Below are 27213 nucleotides of genomic sequence, written 5' to 3'. Positions count from 1 at the left end.
TAATTGTCCGCTCAGGCTGGCCGTTCTGTGCGTTATCAGATCTTCCATTTTCAAAACAGGGTGGCTATTATTCGCTTGATTTGGTCATGGGTCTACGCTACAATACGTTTAGAGCGCCCGCTACTGGATGAGATGGCAAACAATAAAATAAAAAACAAATGGTCTAATCATAGACTGTAAAAAATGCGCTACTATGGCACTTTAAAAACCGAATAGTTTATTTATAGTTCGATTATGGATATTTCACGTCATGTTCGAATGCATATTCGAATATCGAATAAAAAGTGAGAGCCCTAATTCCCACAGATTTTGTGTATATTAGCTATATAAAACAGTATAGAGGGTCCGTGCGTCAGGTCTTAAAGTGACAGTAGCCTAATATACCGGTTGCCAAATTATGAGATAATATTAAAAATATCTATATGGCAGTTTTTCCCCATGGTATCGATGTCAAAATTGTGGCCAGTGAAAATGCTGAGTGGCTAGTGACTTTGGAAAACCACTAGACACTAGTGCTGTAGCGGTGCGTCGATGACGTCGACGTCAAAATTACGTCGACGTCATATTTTTTGCGTCGACGCTTCTTTTTTTTCTTTTTTTTGTACCATTCCCGGAGGTACAGCTCGCCACACACACACCGCCCGCCGTGTTATTCTGTCATGTTTTCTCCCTTTCTTTCCAAACCGCGACAAACGCCAGTCTGCTTTCTCTGCAGAATGTGATAAATCCGCTCAACCAATCACAGCGCACCATTCCACGCATTGTAAACAGTAACGGTGGCGCTTTGAATACACCCGGCATCCTAGTTTTCCTTATCAATTTTGCACTTTTTGATCAACAAACAAACAAACAAAAAAATGAATACATTTGACGGCATTGATGAACCTGTGGTGGATTCTGCCGTAGGGAAGAAACGTAAGCCATCGAAATCTAATCATTTACGTGAGGAGATTAACAAGATGAGGCACGCGGGAGGAAGAGAAATGCCGACTGTTGCTTGTTCTCACACGACAGCGTCAAACTTATGTCGAATGCTGACACGTGAACCCCAGGGGATCTTTTAAAAAACTTTCAATTCTTGTACTCAGTCAACGAAAACCGAGCAGGACCATTTTACAGCTGATCGCCGTCAAAAAATTTCAGAAGGTATTTCTTAGCGATGGCTGATTGAATGTAGCCTATGTTTAGTCCAGTACGTGCTAAATATAAGATCAGCATTGACCGAGTTCAGAGGCTGTCATGTGGATCAACTTACTTTGTTGTGTATTTTCAACAGTTTCAATATGAAAAATAACTTTTATATTGATTCAGTGGATTAATTGCATTTTTGGGAAAAAATAATCTGTTTTTATAATAAATCTTTGAAAATCAAAATCTGGATTTGAATTATTTATGTTATTATAACCTAAAGATGCTATGTGAAAGTTTGAAACAGAAAATAGTGGTTTTCATCTTGCCACTTTCTTGGTAAAGAAAACACATTTTTTACTCAAATTAATCAAAATGGATTTATCACGTTTATACTATATTATTCAGAAGTAAACATTGTAGCTGACAGTGTGTTTACGTCAGAATGTTTATTTTTTAAACCACAACCTTCTAAGTGCTTCTTTTACTGATATATTTAACAATATCTTTTGCATTTCTCATCCAAACAACGTCAAACTTGGCACTGCACTTACTCGTGCCCAGACAGCTGTCGAGTTTGAAATCCATCAGAGTAATGGTTCGAGAGATATGCGAATAACAGACAGGATAATTCATTCAAATTAGTCCTTAGATTAGTCGACTAATTGATAAAATAATCGCCCGACTAATCGTTTAATAAATAATCGTTTACCCCAGCCCTACTAGACACAGTGGCTGGTGAGCAAAAAAGTTAATGTCAAGCCCTGCCTATTCCATTATTCATATTGCACAGCCTCATTAACAGGCTAATTCAAGGAAGCCGACTGTAAGAGCACGATATCAGTACCTTGTTACCGGTGCCAGCACAACAGATGCCCAGAGCCATTGCAGCGCCGCAGCGGACGTGGGGGTTGTAGCTCTCGGACAGCAGGGAAACCACACTGGGACATTGTTCTGGAGTCCTGTAGACACACATATAAAAAAAAAAAACTTGAAGGAAAGACCATAAATTTTTCACAACGGTTTATTTTCCCTGACAGTAATACTTTGGATCGGGTGTAGGAATGCGGGGCTTCAGTTCTTTGTTCAAAGTTTATGCAAAGGAACTCTTAAACTGGCGCACAGGCTCTCAGTCAAATTGTCGTTCGTAACACAAACGATGCTGACTTGATAAAACAGTGCAGGACAGCTATTTCGGTTTCCAGTTCTCAAGTATATTTGAAGTATAGATGTGTGGTTACTATGAAAAAGGCCATAAAATTATGGCAATGGGATTGTTAGGCCAATTGTGACAAACGTTTTTAGCAAAAGCAGCAGTACATCCAGACAATTTCCCATTTTTGTGAAAACCTTAGTTACAAGCCAGGTAACACAGAGATTCAATTGGTTAAACTACAGTCAAGCTGGCCTTGTGAAAAACTAATTAGCTATACTAAAAGGGCAAACGGCAAATTGTGATTTCACCAACTATACTCGTCACCTGTCAAAGTTTGTTTACATTATTTATGATGTGAATGCATATTTAAATTCTGCCGTCAGATTACGTCACACACTGAACTTCAAAATCACACTGGTTTGCTTACACGTGTCATGTTGAGAAAATGCATCCCATATTTCCAAAGCCTCTGTTTAACACTGCAGTGATGTTATTCTGAAGGACTAAATGCCCATCTAGGAATAAAACGGTCAAATAAGCGCCTCATTAAATCCTCATTAAATCCTCAGAGACTCTGTTATGCCAACACTCGCATAACACAAAGTCAAGGAAAGATAAAACATTATATTAAAGAGAATTACTTGTGCTCATTTACTTCACACTGAAACTATTTGCAATTTACATTTTTTTTTTTTAAAACCCACAATAAATAAAATTATAATTTCAAGATGTCATATGAGGGAGGCACAGATTTAGAAATTCTGCTAATTAAAGCATATAAATGTGTCTTTGTTGTGGCCAATAACTGAAATGAAAGCCAGTATTGTGAATCTATACTGCCATATACTTCTGTATAACTTTATCGCTTAAGCTCCTATCTTGATTTTACGTGTTTTAAGCTAAATCAGTAGGGGTGTAACAACACCCTCATGTCACGATTCGATCCATATCACGATACTGCACTCACAATATGATATTGCGATGATACTCCAAGACATATGGTAAAAGGTTAACAAAAACTTTTGATTAAAATGCTGTGTGTAAATGAACAGGCTTGGACTTGGTGCTGAAACCCAAAGCACAGGACAATAGAGACACCAGAATAACAATATTCATGATTCTGAAGCTGAAAACACAGGATTATTTTAGACGAATCTAGTCACTGACTAGATATATTTAAAATAATGTAAGCCACTTTTTACTGGTAACAAGACATTTGGCATTATCAGGACCCACAGATATTCCCCCATTGCATTATTATGCATTACATTCAACATTTTATAAATAGTAGTTTAATGCAGTTCTGACACTAAAACTCTGCATTTAAATTTGGGGGAATTATGCACAACACATCTTGTCACCATCCACAATACATATTGAAGCATTTCTGTATTGCGATATTTAGTGATATATTGTTACACCCCTATAAATCAGTCATCATATAAAACTGCACAAAGAAAAGATGAGTAACTTTATTTTCTATGGGTATCATACTAATCTGATCAACGTAGATCATTTGATTGGCTGGCACCAATATACTAACAAAAGGATTGCGCAACACCGGGTTAACTTAAAGTGCGCTGACTGACAAGTATAGTTCAGTTTAGGTCCAGACCAGAGTAGCCAATAAACTGGTCTGTAATAACGCACAGCATGTCCAGGTGAGACAAGAGCTCGAACTCTTCCCACCGCAATACCCTTTCCGTGGGAAGCTAATCCACAGTTTAGCACTCGCATACGAATGCCACTAGCAATAAAAAAGGATTTGACCTTGATCTTTCATCATGCTGGGATTAACGTGTTGCGCTGGATATCAAGGTTTCTGCCAAACTCGGCAGGCTCTGGGAAACACAGTCTCAATGCTGAAGAAGTTGGGAACCTTCAGTACAAATACAAATCTTAGCGAGGATCTTACGCCTATTCACGAACATTTAGTTCATCTAATCCTGACTAGTCATTTGGGCATAGTCTCAAATTCAGACTGAAGCTTCATTTGTCTACCCAAAATTTCCACTCAGAAATCTAGATTTGCCTTCAATACGTTATGGTATTTATTCATAACCACTTGCCAATCTGTAAAAAAAATTGAGCCATTTACACACAAAAAAACATTTGCTCAAACTCCACACTTTATACGCAAATTTAGCAGAAACCCCTTTGAGTACTAATCTACTTTCTACAATATATTAGGGATGTCCCGAGCTCAAGGATCAGTATCAGAGCCGACTCTGCAGACCGTGGCGTTTTTTAACGGACCGATATCGACTGTCTTAAGCCTGATCCTTTATTTACGTCAGCTGTCATGCAGGTGTCATACAGTAGGTGGCGCTATGCACCTTCAAGTGGGTTTGCCAATCGCCATTAAGAGGAAAAGTAGTTCTTCCGTAACGTGCGAGAACCAATGTGGTTTGATTTAGCGCATCACACAAGCACGGTCGGGCTTATTTAGCATGTTTGATGCGCAGGTTTGTAACGAATCACTCGAAAGTCGTTTATTCACGATTTACTTTTATTTGCCGTCAGACTGTCTGAGACATTGTTGCCGTAACACATTGCTATAGGTTGCGTTTTGCTTCAGACTTGAGTTTTCATGCTTTCTAACTTTTTTTCTTTTTATTGCAATTATTCTGCTTAAATTTAACAGTATCCCCATAACTTTATTAGTTAGGCTAGTAGTTTTTGCTGTGGTATCAGTGTTGGGTGTAATGCAGTACTAAGTACTCAATTACTATAATTCAATTACTTCTCCCTTCATTTCTTAATTATTCTGTAATTACAGTTTCTACTGATGTAATTGCATTTAAAACACACACACATACATATATATATATACATACACACACACACACATCAGCCTTAACAGACTCTTAAATCTTCAGCTAAAAGCTCCCTCCTAAATTTGTTTTGTCTGATTTAAGTTTTTTCTTGTTAACTTTTATAAACAAAAGCCGGAGCGTGACACACTCCAGGAGTCGGCGGCGTACATGGTTCAAGAGTTTCTCTCAGCCAGACGCTATCCAACGCACCAGCAAACTGAACAAACAGAAGAGAGATCTGCACAACAGCCCTTGCTCCACTGAAAAGTATTTCTTTACTAGTTTATCATCAAAGTATAGGATTCAGGTTTATGAGCTGTTATTCTTTTCCCTTTAAACAAGCATTTAAAGACATTTTTGCATTAAGTTTCCATACACACACACACTACAAAGATTTTCAACTGAAATATCTCTCATGATCTTAAAACTTTTTGATCGAATGGCTTAGACAATACAGATGTCTTCAAAGCCAATAACGAGCATGAATGCGGATGTATGAAGTATATTATTTTTGAAGAGGGCAAACATGCGCTGATAATGAATGCAAAGCAGCCAACAAGTGTCAAATACACACTCTATAAAAATGATATCAATAAGTAATGGCAACATGTTTTCATATTAACTCACATTTAACCCAATTTCAGCTTAAATATTTTGTTACACTTTTTTTTTTAAGTCGGTTTAGTAAAATATAAAGAACTGAATTTTTTGAAAGTCTTTAAGTTGAAGTAGTTGCAATTTCTCTACAGTGTAGAAACTCCTTTAATAGTCCAAGATGCACCTCATGAAGCAGCGCCAGAATGAGCCTCGGGAAACTAGAGAAAGGAATTTTCTCATAATTCTCATATTTACATTTATGCCATTTCAAAATTATGACTTTACTTTTAATCAGAAGTAGTAGGTGTGTTTAAACCTTTGATTGGAAATGTGTTTAAACACAACACACACACAGAGTTAGGAGGTTTTGTTGTTGTTGTTTTCAATAACCAGCTTCAGCTTCACCGTGGTAAGGTGGGAAACAGATGTGCCATGACACGTGCAGCCTGAAAACACTGGGAATGGGAGCGGGAAGCTGAACAAAGACCCAACCAGAAGAAAAAAAGTAGTAATTTAATGCAAAGTACTCACTCGATCTTAAAATATGACAGATCAGCCCCTTAGTATTCATAGTGTGTTCAGTGACAATCCCTCCAATCTGGATGTATGGATGCCTGAAGAATATGAGCTTGGTGCTTTCAAGGTTCAAGTCTGGAGAGATACTCAATGAGCTTTAGATTTTTATCTTCTAAAAATCTTTTCAGAGATTGATGAAAAACTACATGTTTTTGGGGAGGGGTTTGACACAAATGAAGAAAAGTAGACGGCTGGGATGTGCACTTATTAAAATAGTCTAGTTGACTAAATGGAGGGAATATGGTAGTATAGTCGCGCTGCAGTTTAAGACAATGACTGACAAATATGAATAGGCTCTCGGCTGCATTGAGGAAACGACCCCCCAGGATCACTGGATCCACCCCGGTGTCGACTCATCCATCAGCTTCTCCAGGTCTAACACACGAGCGAGCGAGCGGGAGAGGGAGGGAGGGAGAGGCAGAGCGAGCCGTAAACACAGACAGAACGAGAGAGGAAGGGTTAGAGGACGTGTGGAAGTTTTAGACCGGTGATCATGATAGGTGATGCGGAGAAGATCTGGGGATTCGTCCAGCTCCTCAAGCACAGGGAAGTTCCTCAGCACGAAGCCGAGAGAGTGAGATGATATCTGGATCTTTGCCCACCAGGAATTTGGACAACCTAATGTTTTGGGGTGTAGATTATAAAAGGCAATAAGTCTCAATCTGAGGGACGTTTAGTGCACTTGCTTAAAAGACTATGAATAATACGGAATTAAGCTAATGAAGAGGAAACACACAGTTTGGAGCTCAAGGTAAGTAGTAGAAATCATTTGGAAAAAAATAAATATATTTAAAAATATTTTAAATTTAAAAAATGTATAGTTAAATATTGTAAATATATTTTAGCTTAGAAGAAGAAACCGTGAACAGAGTTTGTAGGGGAATCTACTTTCACAGAGCTTCTAAAAAAATAATAATTTTGGTTACACTTTACAATAATTAACACTTTCTAATTTGTTAACATTAGTTGCTGTATTAACTAACAATGAGCTATACATTTGTGATGCATCATCTTTGTTAACATTCGTTAATAAAAATACAGCTGTTCATTGTGTTTTCATGTTAGTTCACGGTGCATTAACTAATGTTAACAAGCACAACCTTTGATTTTAATACTGTATTAGTAAATGTTGAAATTAGCATTAACTACGAGTAATAAATGCTGTAGAAGTATTGTTCATTCTTATTTCATGTTAACTAAGGTAGTTAACTAATGTTTAAAAAAAAAAAAAAAAAACGGAAAGTGTTACCCAAATTATAAGGTAAATTAATTTAAATTTTCTATAACAAAATATATATTTTCAATATATAAGAGAAAATATAGATTTAAATATACAAGATAAATAAGATTACACAACATTTGTTTGTCTGCATTTCATAATAGTCATTACATAATGTTATGCCAGAAGGAACCATTTCCAAATTATAATGCAATTATGAAATCCTAATTATTCTGAAAACATAAACGTTGTTTATGAAGTCATCTCGACTGATTGGGCTAGATAGGGACGCAAATGACTCCATGTGGTCAGCATTCACAGATCATTAGTGATAGCCACTTCCTTGCTTAATTACAAACACGGTCTGGCACACGTACTTCTAATCGCATGACAAGAAAATCATATTCATCATATGCCGGTTTAAGATAATGTGTTTTGAATGACGAGATCACCGTTCAAATGTTTATATTTCCAGGAGTGTAAAAGCGCACAGACAGAACAAAGATGGGCAATACCTCGTCCACCATGTGACTGCTCTACTCTAAACTCTGGCTGCATCTGGAGATAATACTTTGGAAGGGAAACTCACTTTCTCAATAAATTGGCTTTTGCACGCAAACAGAAGTGCATCGCATGAATTGAACACACTCGGCCACGATCTGATCGGAGGGACAATGCTGGACGAGCCCACGGAAGAAACAAAAGCTCAGTTTTACCAAGCAGAATGGCTAGCTATAGTGTCCGCAACCAAACAGGGAGCGAGGACCGGGATTTTCTCGAGCCTGGAGAACAACTCCGCTGGGCCGCACTGATCATCCTCCTGGTCATCTTCCCCACCATTGGTGGAAACATCCTGGTCATTCTGGCGGTGTCACTGGAGAGAAAACTCCAGAACGCCACTAACTTCTTCCTGATGTCTCTGGCCGTGGCCGATCTACTGGTGGGATTGCTAGTGATGCCCATCGCTCTGGTGACTGTGCTTTTCCGTAAGTCATCTGAACTTTGATTGTACAAATAAAAAATAAAACAAGTTCGGTAACACTTCACTTAAAGTCTGTATGTATAATGCATTATAAACGTATTTTTAATGCTGTAATATAATGCATTGTATGGTCTCATGAATAATTGTAACCACAGTTATAATACTTATCTATTCATTTAACACGCATTTAGAAAGTATAATGCACTAAAACGCATCAACCAATCTCAGAATCTGCAAATATTATAATGCATTATAACTGGTTACAATTATTTATGAAAAGATATAACGTATTATAATGTACCATACCATAAGGGCTTTAAGTAAAGTGTCACCAACATTAGTTTGGTGGTTCCATAAGGTTTGTACGATAGTGAAAGTTAAAGCCCAGATGAAATCTGTAGACTTTTTTTGTGTGTGATTATTTCAGTGTACCACTAAAGCCATATTAAACAGAATAATAAAGACCATGTTTCGTTTCCCTGCACTGGCAGAGCGAATACACACAGCAGGCATTAAAACATGTCTCTCACAAAACTTCCAAACATCTGCCAAGCTACTACTACTGTCGTTCTTATGCCAGCGTGTCTTTCAGCTCCGATGCCAGAACACTCCAGTCGGTCCATTATTCCTCATTGATTGGATTTGATGACATTTATTACTTCATTTGCTGCACCTGGTCTTCACACGTTAAAGCTTAAAGTGAACCAGAACTTTGCTGGCTTCATCACAATATCGGGATAGTTCACCCAAAGATTCAGTCATCAATTACTCAACAAAACTTCCAGTCTTCTGTGGGACACAAAAGAAAATGGTTTCACTTTATTATAACACATTCTGTTGACTATAAAGTAACGTTGCACCTACATGTCTACTAACTCTCAAAGTGTTAGTAGGGTATTAGTAGACTGGTGGGTTTAGGTTTAGAATAAGTTGACATGTAGTTGCAAAGTCACTTATAGTCAGTAGAATGTTCAAAAGGGACCATCAAAATAAAGTGTTACCAAGAAAAAAATTTCTTCAAAATGTTAACTTTTTTTTATGTCCATAGAATGGAAGTCAATTTGGTCCATGTTTTGGAACGACACAAACGCCAAAGAATTATGACAGAATTGTCATTTTTAGCATGAAATATCCCTTTAACTCCAGTCATCTGTCCTGGAAAATACTTTCAACAGATGCTATCTATCCAAAGCAACTTGTCAAACACTTTGAGAAATTGGGGGGAAACAGAGCCAAAGTGTAAAGATGGAGAGGCTTGGCTTTAATTGATGGGAATTTTTTTTTTTCCTGAAAATGAAACTTGGTCCTTTGAGGTTTCAGTCATTGAGTTAAACCAAGCCTTGATGACGTGAAAGCACTGAGTCGTCCCCCAAGGACCATAAGGATAGGAAAAAGGAGCAAAAGTCCAGGTTTTCTAAAGGTGTCCCACACAAAGAGAACCATGTGTGAACATGAGATTTCACCAAACAGCTGAAGCTCACCAGAAGTCATGAGCACTGACAGGTAATTAAGTTGAGTTACCTTAGGAGGAAGGGGTACAATAACACATTTGGTTTGAGTGCAACAACTTATTGACCAAGAAAGAAGTAACTCTAGATACAACTTAGCAGTAACTCTAGACCTTAATCCTCAAGATAATAACTTGCGATTAAATGTAATCATCAAAATAAAAGTGACCTTTCCCAATTGGAGTAACTCAAAGGTTTCGGTGAAGTAAGATGTGCTTGCTCAAACAGTAAAACCAATGTTATACCAAAGGCCACGTCCACATCTGTGGACCAGGTGAAGACAGAAACTGAAGTTAAAGCAACGACTGAACACTGAAAATCTACACAGTGCTTGATAAAGACTCTCAACAGGGCTAAAAACAAGAGCCTACCCTCGAGAGCACACCACACATGTATTTCTCTGGGAAAGAGGGAAATATTTACATGAGGAAGTTGAGACTTGGCAGTGCAAACCTAAAGTGTGGTAGAGTGTCTTTATTTAGCTTTCAGGAAGAGAGGGCACACTTTTCTGACAGTCTATATGGAAACTAGGGAGGGACGATGTAGTGAATATTAATGATATGTTCGCTTAGATTCTGTAGGCATCATAAAATGTTGGAATATCGCAAATATTGCAATATTTTTTCCTATTCAACTGACCGAATTTCACCTGTGAAAAATCACCAAACAATGGTGAACATGGACACACGTTTACACTCTACAAAATAATTCTTAGATCTGAATCTATTGAGCAACAATAGCATTTTGGTTAAAAGAGGATTTCTGTGATTGGGGGGAAAGTGTAACTCTAAATGAAATTAAATTAACCTATTACTGCTCAACTGCTTCACAAAATTATATTCAAATTTCACCAGACATGGAATGGAAGAAACACTGCTCAATTTATGCACAAAAACTAATTTAATGCATGTTATGCATTTGACTCATGCTGATTAAATCAATTCAGATCAAAAATGATTCAGAAAGCTTCAAAAAGCCCAGCTGGCAATAATGTACCCTCTGAGGAGCTCCTATGAAGGTCTGTTTAGTAAAGAGGGGTGATCTGACTAATGCCAGTTTTCAACATCTGGACAAGGCCTCTCCAAACCATGGAGATCTGCTCATAAACCACAAGTTTGGAGATACACTGTAGTTTAGGTCCATGCAAGCTAAAAGAAATCATGTTTGAAAACACATACACCCCATAGAGCTTTTACAAAATGCAGCTTTGTTCAACTTATCCAATAACTTCAGGTTTATTAACAGTTTTGTAATCAACTTTTTGAAGAATGTTACAAAAAAATGTTTTCACTTGTCATCAGGGCAATAATATGGCATGTACCACCGAGTTTATCTAAAGACAAACTGAAAAACTGTCAACATGAAAACAATATCTTAAAGGCTTTAGACAATATTATCTGTAAGTGTACTGGGATGAAATCAACTCAATTCACCATTTCATGTCTGTCACTAAAATAAACCGCATCACTGATGAAGAGGTTGATGAATGAGCCAAAAGCTCTAGAGTGTCTGATCTTATGAACTGTTTTTTGTTAAACTCAAGCTTGTATCAATTTATTTATTTATTATTCATAATGTTTCAGATCCAATAGATGCAAGATGAGATGCAAAGGCTGTGATACATTTAAAAGTAATGCATTTCCTAACGTCCATGTCCAAACAAAACAAACAAATGAAAACCAGTTTGTTGACATCTACAGTGAGTCCTGCGTTGTGAGTAATGCAACGGCAACGAAAAGTTGCAAAGTCATTTGAAAGAATTGGCAAAAACATGTTGATCATGTATGATCATCTTTAAAAAAAACTACTTAAATGACTAGAAGCACTACGTGGAATCTGTGATGTAAAATGTTCATAATAATATTAGGCCTATTCTGCATGGGTGACTGAAGAGGAGTTAAACTAGTTTGAGGGAGCAGGTTAGGGCTGGAAGTCTCCAGAAACACAACATAGCCTCTGTCAGGGTTAGTAACCCATTCGAAGTTAAGTGTCTCGCATCACAAAATGGCAAAAAGTTTGTCGTATCTCCAATTCAGCCAACCCATTGATTGGTGCTTAATCATCTCTTTGTATTCCAGACTCCAGATGGCCCCTTCCAGACTTCCTGTGCCCTATCTGGCTGTTTCTGGACGTCTTGTTCTCAACGGCGTCCATCATGCACCTGTGCGCCATCTCCCTCGACCGCTACATAGCGATCAAGAAGCCAATCCAGCACAGCCAGTTCAAGTCCAGAGCGAAAGCGTTGGCGAAAATCGCACTTGTCTGGCTAATCTCTATAGGTATGTCAAAACGCAAGCCGAAAAGACACTATTACATGAAATCAAGTTTTTTTTACAATATGAATGAATGCATGAACAATTACAAATACTCATTTAAATATTTATATCTACTATGAAATGAAAAGGAAATATTGCCTTTACAATTGTAGGGAATGGCATTAACCCAATTGAAATCAATTTTAAAAACACAACTGCCACAATTTTCTCTCGAAAGATGGAGGCAATACGGTTTAAAAAATGGGATCAAGCTCAAATCTAGTTTCGTTACCTACATTTAATAAGATGTGTATAGCTATATACAAACTGTGGCAAAACCCAGTCCTTAATCTCCACACCGATCAATGATCTCAACACTCGTTGTCTCTGGAAAAGTCGCATACGCATAAATTTCCTTTATCTTGTGTCACTGACTGGCCAGCAAACTTCCATTTACACAAGCAATATTGGCTTGCGGGGGTGAAATGAAAGTAAACACCTTGAAATTTCTGCTCGTTAACAACAGTTGTGTTGTTTGAACGACCTCAAGGCATGGTTCTGGAAACTCTTCACCACCATAAAAAGGCAGGCCACGTGCTTTGTCACTTCAGCCCTGACCATAAACACCACATCTCTGTGTACTCCTGAGAACGGATTCACATATTCTCACATTTGACAAAGCAGTCTTACTGAGAAAAGACAGGAGCTCATGGTTATGGACAGGAGTGCACATAACTGTTTTGGTTTGGTCCTCAAGGGAGCACCTGGAGACGCTGCTTGGTACTCACACTTTACACGGCACACTTATCCTACAAGCTGTCGTCATCACGTCATCTTTTTTTCTCTCGAAAACGGTAGATGACGTTATTTTTAACATTAATGGCACAGACAACAGCAGGAATATTAGGCTGCCATCACTTTAAGACCGAATGCACAGAACAAACATACTAACTCGCATCCGGTTTCTTTCTCAACTGTTGTGACATAACTGAGAGAAGACTTGCCGAGACGGGCATTTTGACGTAATTGTGTGTGTATGTGTCCGTTCAAGCGCAAGTAAAGGCAAAAGAGGAATAAATTCGGTATTCAAGAGCTGTCTGAAACGTGCCTCTCTCGCGATTTTCATCTCTTCTTCCACGTTTAAAATCATTTGAATGTGTAAATTGGCAAGAAAAGACATGTCCGAATGATGCAATTTCTCTCTATGATGGTTAAACTTCGCAGTTAATCCGCGAATCACATGATTGCTGAACCGTGGAGGCTGGTCCGTGCAGATCACGGATCAACAGCGATCCGTTGCACCAATAAAAATTAATGAACACGCTTCTCATCATGATTGCTATCTAACCATCGTTTATTTTGATCACGCATGCACACCAGTTATGTGCACCCCTGGTTATGGATACGTCAAGTAAAAGTCCAAGATGTGTTATCGTTATGTGTTATGTTGTCATAAATGCTATTATTAGTAATAATTGGCAATTTTACACATTTTTACACAAGAGCTCCACAATATCAAGAGGGGAATTCTCATGCTGTTTTTGATTGTACGTTTCTACAAGTTTTGCATTTTAAAAAAGGCCTCGAGACCAGCGTTCTGTTCAATAACATAGGCACGCCTAGAGGAACACCACACAAGCTGAACTGTTCAAGGTTCTGAAGAGCCAATCAATCAACTAGTAGCATTTTATTCATAAAAATAAAATAAAATAAAATAAAATAAAAAGGTATCTGCCAAAGCACAAAACTATTTGTTGGGCAGGAGCTTAGATAGGGAATGAATAACTATGCAACAACCTAGTCCAGGGGTGTCCAATCCTGTTTGTGGGTCTCCATCTTGCTGGACAGTTTAACTCTAACCAGTGTTGTAGTCGGAACTAGCATAAACATTTTAATGTTTTATTTAAACCTTATTCTCTGCTCAATTTAACGATTAGTCTTTCTTTATCAGGTATTGCAATACCAATTCCAATCAAAGGGCTACAAGTCTCCAATCATCCAAACATCACCTTCAACAACAACCACACCTGTTTGTTGTCACCAGAGGGCTTTGGGGACTTCAAGGTGTATGGGTCTTTGACGGCTTTCTTTATACCCCTTACAATTATGATGATCATCTACTTGCTGACAATCCAAGTCCTACGCAAGAAGGCTGATCTTCTGAGATCGAGAGCTAGGAGGCCCACAGTTTCCACTGTCTTCCAGCAGGAATTGCCGGCTCTCTCTTCACCAGAGAAAGTGGGCAATGCAAACGGAATAAAAAGGGACCGAACACTGAGCTCCGTCACAGGGGATGAGGTTCCTCTCCGCAGGATGTCCACCATAGGGAAGAGGTCCATGCAAAACTTGACTAATGAACAAAGGGCATCAAAGGTTCTGGGAATTGTATTCATGTTGTTTGTTGTGATGTGGTGTCCTTTCTTCATTACTAATGTGACTTCTGTACTCTGTCAAGGGTGCAACGGTAATCTAGTGGAACACTTGTTGGATATCTTTCAATGGGTGGGATATGTTTCATCGGGCATCAACCCTCTGGTTTACACGCTGTTTAACAGGACGTTCAGGCAGGCCTTTAGGCGCTACATCACCTGTAACTACAGACGTGTGAGGACTCCAAAAATGCAACGGAGAAGCAGAATTGCTTTCCGGTCACCAGTGACTGAAAACTCAAAACGGTTTATGAAACACGGTATGAAAAACGGCATTAGCCCTGTAAGCTATCAGAGTCCTCTCCGGCGTCGGCCCACGAATCTGCAGACCTCCACCAATATCACGCTGGACACGTTGCTTCTGGCGGAGAACGAAGACTGCAAACCTGATGAACACGTAAGTCACGTGTAGTATATCTGACACGCTTCAGAAAAGACAAGATAGAGACTTGCCATAGTGTTTCAGTGGCATAAAAACGACAAGTCCTCATGGGAACCAATGAGATATGGTCAAAAAGAAGTCCAAGGCCAAGTCCAAGGTTTGTTCAGCATCGCAGCCAATACAACACTCCATCTTTAAACCTTGGATTGGGGGATATAAGATGAATGTCTGAAAACCACCAAAAGAGACAACACAGCTTTTGCGTGTGAAAATAATGGCCAGCTTAATAATTGGCGGTACTGTGAAAATAAACAGTACTTAGGGGCAAGAGAGGACTGTCTACGCACATCCCAAATTTGGTTGACAGGGTCTACAATGTGAAGCCAAAAAAAAAAAGAGACATCTTAATAAAGATAAGCACAAATAGCTCATTTAAATCACACCTCCACTTACCTTCTGTATACAAGGAAAAATAAATGCCTTACTGAATTATAGCAGGGCTTCTTTATTTCTGTAGACTGATCTTGAATCAAAAAACAAGTGCTTTTGTAAATGTAAGAAAGAATCATCTGTAGATACTGACATTTCTGAAGATTCTTGGAACTATTGCCAAATAAACTTTTTCTCTAGATAATCATTATGGTTTCATTGTGAATTAAGAAAACAATGTGTCTTGCAAACTGCAAGTGCTCCTTAATGTTTACAGTTTATAATTGCAACAAAAAAAAAACAATCATCTATCAACATGTTTAACTGTTACATTCTCATAGTGAGAATAATACATTTGCATTTGTAGCAAGAGATCCATCAACACCTACAAAACTGTTTTGCGTGATTTGCATGACAGACGACAGAAACCTGTTGAACTGTTGCAGATCTATGCACTCTCTAAACAAAGGAGGGGTTTACATCGAAATTATTTTGTTTAAATGACAATATCGCATGGCCTTTTTAGGGCTTAAAATAGTTCTCCGGTTCTACTTGGCCCAGAACCCTGAGAGGCATCTGAGGGGGAACTTACTGACACCAATAACAAAAGACTGTGCAAAAGAATTAAAAAAATATATATATATATGGGACAACACAACGTGTCCTACCAACTGCATGCAAGATGTCTTCAGGTGTAACATGGAACCTAGCTAATTAAACACTACTACTTTAAGGTATTATTGTCTTGAAAGCAACGGTCACCTAATATTGTTGTAGAGATCAATCAAAGATCAGTGCTGTCTAGCTGAGACCATTTCAAGAATTACTTGAGGTTCAGATGCTTTGAATGCAGGAGCGCATGTGAGTGTGTAGTGGACATGACCCTAAACTCATTAAACGGAGCTTTTACAATTGACAACCTGACTTTGAAAACATGCATTTCTAAACCTGTAAAAATGTGGGGTCTGGCAAAAAGCATAAAAACTTTTTTTTTTTGGTTGAACTACAGCTTAAAGGGATACTTCACCTCTGGAAAGATGAATGTGTATTTAAAATGGGTCATTTATGTAGTAGAAATGTGAAATTATTTTTCTAGACTGAGAAAAGCCAGAAAATGTATTTTTGGCTCATATGGATGAAAGACAACAACTCCCAGAATGCACTTGCTTCGCTGCCTTGCGAGGCCACTCCCAAGCCACGCCTACCGGTAAGAGCGCGCAGTTAAACAACTAGGCTAGGCTACTAGTTGACTCGAAACTTAAAAGACGTCGTTTTATCGTGAGTCTCCGTGACGAGTCTGCCCGGGATTTCGAGATCGCCCAAAATGTCCGGGATTCGGCTTTTGCGTCCTACACTCGCCATTCATCATGTTTACTGTGGTGAGCAGGACGAGGCTGAGGGGCGCGGGAGAACGGCGCGAGGCCGGTGGCGTGATTACTGATGAGCGATACTTGTGAGACACACCGGTCTCGTATCTCTCACGGAGGAGCGGGAATTTTCTTAGCAATGCTAAAACGCACATCAACCGATCACTTGTTTAGCGTTCATGTAAACACTACATTCAGATTCACCAATCGGAATGAATTCAGCTAGACTGACACGAAAGGTGTGCATGTAAACAATGAATGGCGACTGTAGAAAGCAAAAGCTGAATCCTGAAAAAGAGGATGGTAACCACTACTACTCAGCTTTCTCCACAGAACAAGAGCCTGTTAGCTTAGCTTCCAAATAAAATATGGCTGACACTATTTGTACATTTTGTGAGTGAGATCCCTCTATGGGCGGGTTGAAGACATGCGGAACGAGCTCTACTACTGGCTGTAGTCTCTCACCTCTGGCCAAAAAACCCTCCGATGACGCAAAATGGCGATTTTTGCGTCATTGGAGGATTTTTCCCAGACAAAAATACATAAATCTCTAGTCTCAGGGGGACATGAGGGAGGGAAGCACGGTAATTCGAAAATACTACAGGTTTTATACTGATACAAAGCTTAATGTTAAATGCTGAAGTATCCCTTTAAGAATATGGCAGAAATTCCGTTGAACTGATGACATACACTCAATGCAGAAACACTAAGTCAGAGCAAAAGAGGATGGAAAATGTGTGCACACACTCACTGACAATAAAGCAAGTGGCACAGGGCACGATAAGAGGAAGTGATCGATCTCTTAATGGGTTCACAATCAAATACCGGCAACAAGCACATCAGGAGACACTCCAAACACATTTGGAAAGCGCAACAGAGGAATGGGAGGAATCTCGTCTGTGTATACATTAAAGCCTGATTAATCCGTTCCTGGCAAGCATTCAGAAAGCGGCTCGTCTGTTTATGATGAAGCGCAGGACGAGACGACAGGGCGCGTTGATGAGAGAAGAGACCGGTGAGGACAGGCAACATACCTGAACATGATGAAGCCGATGGACTCGACGGCAGCCCTCCGAACATCGTCGTTCACGTCGCTCACCTGACAGGAAGAGGGGCGAGAAATCAGACAATATTAAACTCACTAATCGTAAATCTAGAATAACATAATTAACTAAACATTACTTTGGTTTGAGCGGATATTGTGTCATGTTGCCAGCACTGATGTAAAAACCTGATAAATTATTAAAAATTCATGGCATTTCATTTTCAAAATATTATTACAATTAACAGGTTTTCACATGTCCACAATTTCAAATTTCCAACCTATTAAAGTCTTTTAGTCCTCATGCAAGCGAACTCTTAATCACTCACAGAGCAATGGCTAAATTTAGCTCCGTATGGCACGCATGTTATTTTCTTGCCGTTGTATAAATAATCAAGTAATAATTAAAGTTGAAGTGCCTGAGCTTAACCAGAGCCTAAATCTAAAAGAAATGCATAAATTACAACACTAGCATATTCATGTTTTAAAGTTACACAGAAACACCAAAAGCTCGTTTGATGCAAGTACAACAGAGAATGGAAATGCCGCCACCTGAAGGAGATGCAAGATAGACTCAAAAAGAAAAGAAAAAAAACCCTACGCTATAATGATAACAAAAAGATGTGCTGCAATTATCATCTAAAATCGAAAATTAAGTCTTTATTCGTGATTAATTAGGACATGCGTCTTACTACATGAAATCTTTAAACCATGTTAAATGTCCTAAAATAAATATCAGATTATGGCCTTTTTATTATGAAATTCTCACTACGAACTTGTTTGGTAATATCTAATCTCATTTCAGAATAAGATGACTGATTTTCAAACGATTTTCTCTCATGTAATTGTGGAATGACCCTTATATATTTTTTTTGGTGTCTAATAATCCATGTCGTTTGTAATATTCGCTGGTGTAGACTCACAGCCACGTGTAGCAGTCGTCGGATGGCTTTGTTGTTCCCAGATCCGCAGTATGCCATGGCCACTGTGTACATTCCCGAGCGGCGCAGGATGGGGTCCTGTCAGGACAGAGAGATAAAACAGAAGCTCAGTGTGCAGACCAGAACCTCAGAACGCCGCACAGTTAATATATTCACAGAATAAACACAGCTCTCTGGAAACGGCCAAGACTACAAAGAACGCATTCTGCATGGAAAATTGTGTTATGAACCATTACATTTGTGTGAAAAATTAGGTACTGCCCTTAAGGTTTTGACTTTAACATTTTCAAAAAAGCTCCCAGCAAACATTCCAATATCTAAAAAGTCATACGAAATGTTAATTAAAAACAGTGCTCACCTTATCTCTGCATAGACTCTCGATTAGAGCGTCGGCCTCTTCCATCCTTCCGTACATTACCATGGCGATGCCGACAGCCAATCCGCGCAGGATCTTCTCGTGCTGGGTCTCCTGAGCGTAACCCACCATGTCCTCGATCGCCTGGGCCGACTTTGAGCCCAACATCACCAGACCCAGAGCAAGACCAGCCGCCTCTCCTGTGACAACACCCATTAACAACATGACAGTGAGCTTAACCTTGAAATATAGACTGGGTTGGTGAGCATTTAAAACTGAACGGCATTATGGTAAAGTATTCTGGGTGGTCGCTAGGGTTGCACACTTAATCGAGTTTCTAACTGTGATTACGAGTATGGATGCCACGATTACTAAAAAAAAGACCACCTACATTATTCTGCGTGCTTAAGAGGTGCGTTTAGATCATGTTACGTTGTGAGAGGCGAATCACGACTACTTCAGAGAACCAGCACAATAGGAACTACCAGTGTACGCCGAAATAAAGTCTCTCACCTCAGAAAAACAGACTTTTCTGTCCTGTTTATTTTCACTTTGTGTTATTTTGTATGTTTTTAAATGACTGTGGTGGCTCACTCCAACATTGTATTAACAAAAACTAGTTTGGGACTGCTATTTAATAACTTAACCTCATAGGCCTACTGTTTATTTATCAGTATTAGCCATATTCTTACAATTTATGAGTATGTTAAGTAAAGGGGGACCGTACTTGTGCGTGTGTGTCAACAAATTTTGTGTATAAAATGTATTATAATAGGCCTATATATATATATATATATATATATATATATATATATATATATATATATATATATATATATATATATATATATATATATATATATACATACACACATGTATATATTCCCTAAAAAAGTGGGTCACGGCTTGATGACCATGGGGAAATGTGGGTTCCATTGCCAAACGAGTTGAGAACCACTGGACTAAAGCTATTCAAAACCTCATTCAATGTAAATTGTGATAATCGTAATTAATAAATCGCAATTACAACTCGTAAAGCAAGTGGTTGCCTTATATTTTAATCATTAGTAATAGTGATGCTTGCCTTAGTGAAATCTACTGACAAAACTGAACCTTTTAATAATCGTGATATTGATTTTTTATATAAGATGTTTTACGTGCCTGTTACTGCATCATCTTGATAGAGGTTTGATTTGAGCAGATCGTAGACGTCTTGGCGGGCGGTGCCCAGGGCAGCTAAACCGAGACCCAGAGCGCCACCATGACGGACAATCTGCAAAGAATGAACATGGAGAATTATTCCTGCTTTTTTGGAGTCGCAGTGCAGCAAAAGTTTATTTGAATGCGATTATGCACTTACATCATTACTGGCACTCTTGAGCTGGCTGAGAAGGTAGTCGATGATTTCCCCGCCGTGATTAGCATGGATCAGGCCAAGCGCGTACAGCCCTCCCCCTTCCTGATAGGCTGATCCTGGTGAGGTGTCTTTGGGCAGGTAAGTCGCCATTAGCTGTAGTGCTTCCTTTTCATGGCCCTGGACACAAAAGCAAATGCATTTATCAATGAAATAAAAACGTAATAAAGATATTTTCCTTTACTAAGAAGAAATATATATATTTCAGGCATTTTCCACAAATAGTACTAAATACCACCTTACTGCTATGCAGGAATGACCCCATGTTTTATAGCATAGTAATTAAAATAGTTTTTACAACAATGAATTAAATCAATTCATCATGTCAAAATAGACATAATAAAATCATGATTTTACTAAAACACACAAATATTTTGGTGTTTAAATTTAGTTATAATTAAGAATGTTTAAATATATGTAATGGTTCTCACTACTAACAAATATCTAAATACACATCTAAATAAACGAACAAACAAAAGAAACATCCAAACAAACAAACCATCTAAAACAATAACAAAACATCTGAAACAAACAGAAATCGAAAACAAACAAAAACAGATCTAAAACAGACAAAACAGAGATTAAAAACAAACAGAAACCTAAAACAAACAGAAAACAGATCTAAAACAGACGAAACAGAGATTAAAAACAAACAGAAACCTAAAACAAACAGAAAACGAAAATAAACAAAAACAGATCTAAAACAGACGAAACAGATTAAAAACAAACAAACCTAAAACAAACAGAAATCGAAAACAAACAAAAACAGATAAAAAACAGATCTAAAACAGACGAAACAGATTAAAAACAAACAGAAACCAAAAACAAACAGAAATTGAAAACAAACAAAAACAGATCTAAAACAGACGAAACAGATTAAAAACGAACAGAAACCTAAAGCAAACAGAAATCGAAAACAAACAAAAACAGATCAAAAACAGATCTAAAACAGACGAAACAGATTAAAAACAAACAGAAACCTAAAGCAAACAGATATCGAAAACAAACAAAAACAGATCTAACAGACAAATGAGATTAAAAACAAACAGAAACCAAAAGCAAACAGAAAACGAAAAAACAAAAACAGATCTAACAGACAAAACAGAGATTAAAAACAAACAGAAATCTAAAACAAATAAACAAACCTGAAGTCTAACAAGAAAACAAACAAACAGAATCTAAGACAACAGACTTCTGAATCAGAAAGAAATCTAGACCAAAAACAGAAATTTAAACAAATAGAAATTCGAATCAGACAGAAATCTAAAGCAAAAAAACAAACAAATCTGAAACTGACAGAAATCTGAAACAGACAAAAAGTAATTTGAAAGAGACCAATCTAAAGCAAACAAACAAAAATAAATCTGAAACAAACAGAAATCTAAAGCAAACAAACAAAAATAAATCTGAAACAAACAGAAATCTAAAGCAAACAAACAAAAATAAATCTGAAACAAACAGAAATCTAAAGCAAACAAACAAAAATAAATCTGAAACAGACAGAAATCTAAAGCAAATAAACAGAAATCTGAAAGACAGAAATATAAAACAAACAGAATTCGGAAACAGACAGAAATCTCAAACAAACAAACAGAAATCTAAAGCAAACAAACAGGAATGTAAAACAGAGAGACAGACTGATAGATAACTAAACTGTTCCCTATTTGTGGAAAGTGCCTTGAGCGTATGATAATGTTAACCTTGTGAATGACGCCAAGACTCGCTGTTGCTGTGAATTTGGCCCAATTAGTTGCTCTCGCCAGCCACTCCAGATTCTCTCTGTAACATAAAAAGGAGACAGTTCTCATCTGGGTGTCCTCATCTACATCAGGAGGCCAAGTTTCGATGAGTGAGCATGTGAATGTAGAATCTGTACCGTAGAAACTGGTCACTGGTTGTTCCCGTGTGCATGAATGAGTTTGCTATGACCGTCGCTGTGTGACACACCGAATTTCGCACCGCATCCTGAAATGAATCAGGAGTAAAACCATACTTAGCTTATGAAGTATTCCAACATCTGTGGATTTGATTCATGATAAAAAAATGACACCAGCTGATGTCAAAGATCATCAGAGCTGGCTTCTCACCTTTGTGTTTTTGAGAATCATCAGGTCTGTGTTGTTGTTTCGAATGAGGAACTGAAGGTGCAGCTCAATGGCCATTTCGCCACTTAATATTTTGATCATTTTTGAGTTCTGGTCTTTCGGCTCATCCTTCTATTTTAAATACATTAAAAAATAATAATAATATAATAATAATAATATACACGCACTTTATACAAGCCTAATATCTGATGAGTTAAAAGACTGAAAGTGAAGACTCACCACTTCCACAGTCTTTCCAGCAGGAGAGCTTCCAGCCTTGTCTTCCGTCTCCATTGCGTCACTGAAATATGGACATAGAACATATAAGGAATATGTCATCTCATAAATATTTTTTTTTACTGTGGAAAATACAGCACATTTCACTCTCTCAAGGCTATGAGTTACAATGATTCCCCCATGATTAAGAGGCTGAATCGCACGAAAACACGAAATCAAAAAAAGAAATGATAAACATTGGCGATGAAACTAAGCTTATTTTTAGAGAGTGTAGGGCTGAGCAAATATGGGCAGAACTCTTTACTGCCCTTAGTGCCCTAGTACTTCAGAAAGCCTTTTAAAGGTATACATGTGAATTAAACGTGGCACAATGTGTTCTAATATGCAACTATGCCATGTTTGGTCTCATCTGACAGCTTATAAACTGAAATGAATGGTGGTGAACTTTATAGAGATATTAAAGTATCCTAATGTACAATCTAGGTACTAACATACATTGAGGAGAATATGTTAATGTTCTTCTCCCCCTCTGAATCTCCACCCATTTGCCTCATCTTTTGGTTTCCTGTCAGTTGGGTTTGGTGTTGGTATTCCACTCAGGTTTAAAGCAACACTAAGGAACTTTTCCTCTTCGGTCGCCCTACAGGTTGGAAGCGGAATTGTCCATTACCGCTGTCGTAAATAGGGGTGTGACGGTTAGTATATAACCGTGAGACCGACGGTTATAGTTGAACACCGTCATTAGATCTCTATAACTGCCAAAACCGTGTTATTAAAATATTTTTTACAAACATTTTTTATCATAGAGAATGTTTAAATACTAATGAAAAACAATAGTTAACAGTCTGTGTCATTAATGGTCTACGTTGTTTCCAACTGTATTTGATTCTTTGTCAAGTACCAAAGCAAGTTTTGTTTTGTAAATCGTCAGACATGATTTTTACCACTTTCTTTGTAGAAAACCTTTCTTTAAAGCGAATTTCGTTTTGTACAAATTGTATCTTAATTTTAATAAATGTTTCATCAACCAATTGCATGTATTTAATAAATAAAAAGCAAATATAGCAGACAATATAATAACCGTGACATGGAGGCGCCAGCGCGCCGCGTTCACTTGCATTGCATTGTGAACTAGAGCGCAAATGAATGAAACTTAGCGTAGGCCTATGCCTCATACATTAGCATCTTTGCTGCATCCTTTCTAGAACAGACAAGGGCGTTCTTGCGGCTCGCATCAGCAGAGCATTGCATCGTCCATAGACCGCAAAACAATCAGCGGATGGCGGGCGGGTGTGGCTTTGAAATTTGGTCAAAAAACGTTGGTGCGGATGATGAGTTTTGTGATGCGGATGAAATAATACCCCATCCACGTATCTCTATCGATAACAACATTGAACACTACACAAATATTAATTTTATTTTTTTTAATTTAGGCGATCAAATAGCTAATCAGTGTCTGCTCGTTTATTCAAACTAAGTTGTCCTATAACAGACGAACGTCGCAACAATGTCCACAGACAAGGTAGAGTATGTTGCATGATTTCATGAAAGTATGATGTATTGCGACATCAGAAACGAAGAAAAAGTAAATAATGACTATTGTAATGCTTGCCGTAAAGCAAGTCAAATTTGTAGTTTTCTTATGTCTCATTCGAACTACAGAAACGCGACCCGGTTTGGCAAACTTGTATAGTGTGGTAATAGCAGATATAGGGCTGCAAAGCAAATCCAGAAGTGCCGTTCACCCTGTTACGACTTGATGAACCACTGATACGATTTTGGAAACAATATTTTAAGGTAAAAAATGTTACTTAGTGTTGCTTTAACAATGCTTTGCTCAGGGTATAAAAAGGAAAGGTAACTGTTGATCTGGGAGAAAGGCTTTAACTCTGCCACTCCCGCACACCGGTGCGTAACCTCATACAAGGCTTTAACGGCCTCTTCTGCACGACAGAGCTTTATTTGTTACAACTACGTTTTCTATACAGTATGTTGTTCCATTCTACTGTCTGTATATTTAAACATGTGACTTAATAAATAACTTTGCCTGCTTTAAAGGCTTTGAGAATCTTTCCTTTTATCACTGATTATGTTGAAAGCTAAAGTGATTATAACTTTCGTTATCTAAACGTTCAGGTTAAATCCTACGTTTTCCTGTCAGTTCTAAGGAAGACTTTTACCTTTAAAGAATAAGAGGTTAAAGAATAACAACAACTTGGAGTCAGATTAATTATATTGGAGTCAGATAAATATTTGAATTATACACGTCATCCTTAAACTGCCTTTTGTTCCGATTATTGGTTAAAAATAGCAGCACAAGTTTCCAGCCTTACAAGAGCATTATGATATTTATCACTGTATTACAGTAAAAACATTGTACAATAATTTTAAAAGGTAGTACGATAAATACTACCATGATGATATATATAAATACTTAAAATATTTTTTTTAATATGATATTTTCACATGACATGAGTACAAAGTGAAGCTCACACTGATAGCATTTCAGTATTCTTGCTATACTTTTGCGTAGATTGCGTAAACATCTCACGCACGTACGCCAAAGAGGGCGTTTAGAGATTGAAAAAAAAAAAGACAATATTATAGGAGTGTCACAATATATCGCAATACAAAAATGTGTGTGTATTTGAAGTTTTAGCTCAAAATACCCCACAGATATTTTTATATAGCATGTTAAAGTTGTCAGTTTTTGAGAGTGAGCAAAAACGCCTTGTTTTGTGTCTGTCCCTTTAAATGCAAATGAGCTGCTGCTCCCGGCACAGGGGGCGGAGCCTCAACAGCTTTTGTATTTCTGAAAATTTCAAAAACTTTTATGTTCAAACCGGAGTTAGAAAGATGGAGAGACTCAAGAAGTGACAACATGTAGACATTGATTGGTGAAGACACTGGTGGTGGTTGAGGACATGATTGTAAAGTACTTCGGGTGTACATTAGTACATATGTAAAAAAGCGCTATATAAATGCCCCATTCATTCATGCAATTGAATTGAATACACCAACATGGAACAGGTAAAATGCCCACCTGTCTTTCTCCGGTGTGGGCACAGTGCCCGTGTTGGTGGATCCGGGCACAGCGGGGATGGGCGTGCCGACGGTCCGCAGGTTCTGGATGACCGAGGACAGGAACTGCTGGCTGGCGCTCTCATACAGGTCAAAGCAGATCTGATAGGCCATCAGGAGGTTATCCTCCTTCACCAGCTTCTCCAAAATATCACTCACCGCTTGAGGGTCGTCGAGGAAAATCAGACACTGTGATGAAAAAGAAAGATGTTAGAGAGGAGCATCTGGATGCAGGGTAAAGCTGAAGCGCGCTCAGGACAGGTCACCTGGCACACGTTGATGAAGTCCGGCTTCTCCAGGTTCATGTACAGCTTAACGAGGACTCGCAGAACTTCGTTACGAAACTTCTTGTTCTGCATGAGGGACATGCAGATCTTCAGGCTGTAGGCCAGCAAACCACCAATGTCAGTCTGTAGGACAACAAAACATGGTGAAATGGTGAAAGCTGTAAAGTCGTTGAAGTTATGACATCACATCCACAAGTTCACGACATATTTACATCTTAAAGTCCCCCTGTAGTCAAGCATTGTATCTCTTAAAAACTCATTTTTAATCACCAAAATGACATATTTAAACCTTTTTTCCTTGCAAATAATTTCTTCACGCCTTAAAATATCTTGAATGTAACTCGACACCCTTGCCTCATTTAGTATACGCGGTTCTATGAATATGCAAATGAGCCCCGCCTCCACTCACTCAGCTCAGAGATCCACTCGTTGACGATCACACGTTGATTTATTTTAATTTAACTCATTTTCAAAAGGTAACCCATTGAGCTTTTAACAAATCAGGCCATGCGCATGCCCTGTGTGACGACAAATCATTTGCGTATCTGACTGAGTATTTCATTTGTCATGTCGGTTGTGTTTTTAAATAAAGCTTGCAACATGTCAGCGGGAAACTTACAGCTCGTATATCATCCTCTCATGCAGTGACAGATGCAGCATTTTGACTGGTCCACTTCACGAGATGAGGACATGCGTGTAATTTTCTGGGTCATGAAAAAGTGATATATTTCCTTCCTTTCCTGCAAAATGCTCGCTCTGTCTGGATGTGTTTAAATCTGCATTACGGATGCTTTCCTGTCACGTTTCACACATGCGCACTTCAATAAGCCGACAGAGCAAGTTAATGCGTTTACATGCCGCGCAAAATCAGAGTAAGAGGCAAAAAATGACCTGTCGACCCGGTTTATGACGAAAACGTGTCGGCTTA

The 27213-nt window shown here is 38.2% G+C and overlaps 2 protein-coding genes across 2 annotated transcripts in view; one reads left to right on the top strand and one right to left on the bottom strand.

The window, feature by feature from the left end:
- Positions 1-27213, bottom strand: part of psmd1 (proteasome 26S subunit, non-ATPase 1) — a 42920-nt gene that overhangs the window by 11061 nt on the left and 4646 nt on the right. Inside the window, exons 6-17 of the mRNA XM_084116619.1 lie at positions 26265-26408; positions 25961-26187; positions 22921-22981; positions 22684-22812; positions 22473-22561; positions 22297-22375; positions 20543-20716; positions 20344-20455; positions 19186-19382; positions 18810-18905; positions 17879-17943; positions 1976-2090 (exon numbers count right to left, since the gene is read on the bottom strand). Coding sequence (XP_083972745.1) covers positions 1976-2090; positions 17879-17943; positions 18810-18905; positions 19186-19382; positions 20344-20455; positions 20543-20716; positions 22297-22375; positions 22473-22561; positions 22684-22812; positions 22921-22981; positions 25961-26187; positions 26265-26408 — 1488 coding nt within the window. The remainder of the gene's footprint in view (positions 1-1975; positions 2091-17878; positions 17944-18809; positions 18906-19185; positions 19383-20343; positions 20456-20542; positions 20717-22296; positions 22376-22472; positions 22562-22683; positions 22813-22920; positions 22982-25960; positions 26188-26264; positions 26409-27213) is intronic.
- Positions 6709-15685, top strand: htr2b (5-hydroxytryptamine (serotonin) receptor 2B, G protein-coupled). The gene is made up of 4 exons (XM_084116643.1): positions 6709-7024; positions 7968-8478; positions 12061-12261; positions 14189-15685. Exons 2-4 carry the CDS (start codon positions 8217-8219, stop codon positions 15076-15078), a joined length of 1353 nt encoding a protein of 450 aa, XP_083972769.1. The 5' UTR covers positions 6709-7024; positions 7968-8216; the 3' UTR covers positions 15079-15685.

Source organism: Abramis brama (assembly GCF_963993115.1).
Source record: "Abramis brama genome assembly, chromosome: 6".
NCBI classification, from domain to species: domain Eukaryota; kingdom Metazoa; phylum Chordata; class Actinopteri; order Cypriniformes; family Leuciscidae; genus Abramis; species Abramis brama.
Note: the sequence above shows the minus strand (reverse complement) of the source record. Positions and strands in the feature narration are given on the sequence as shown.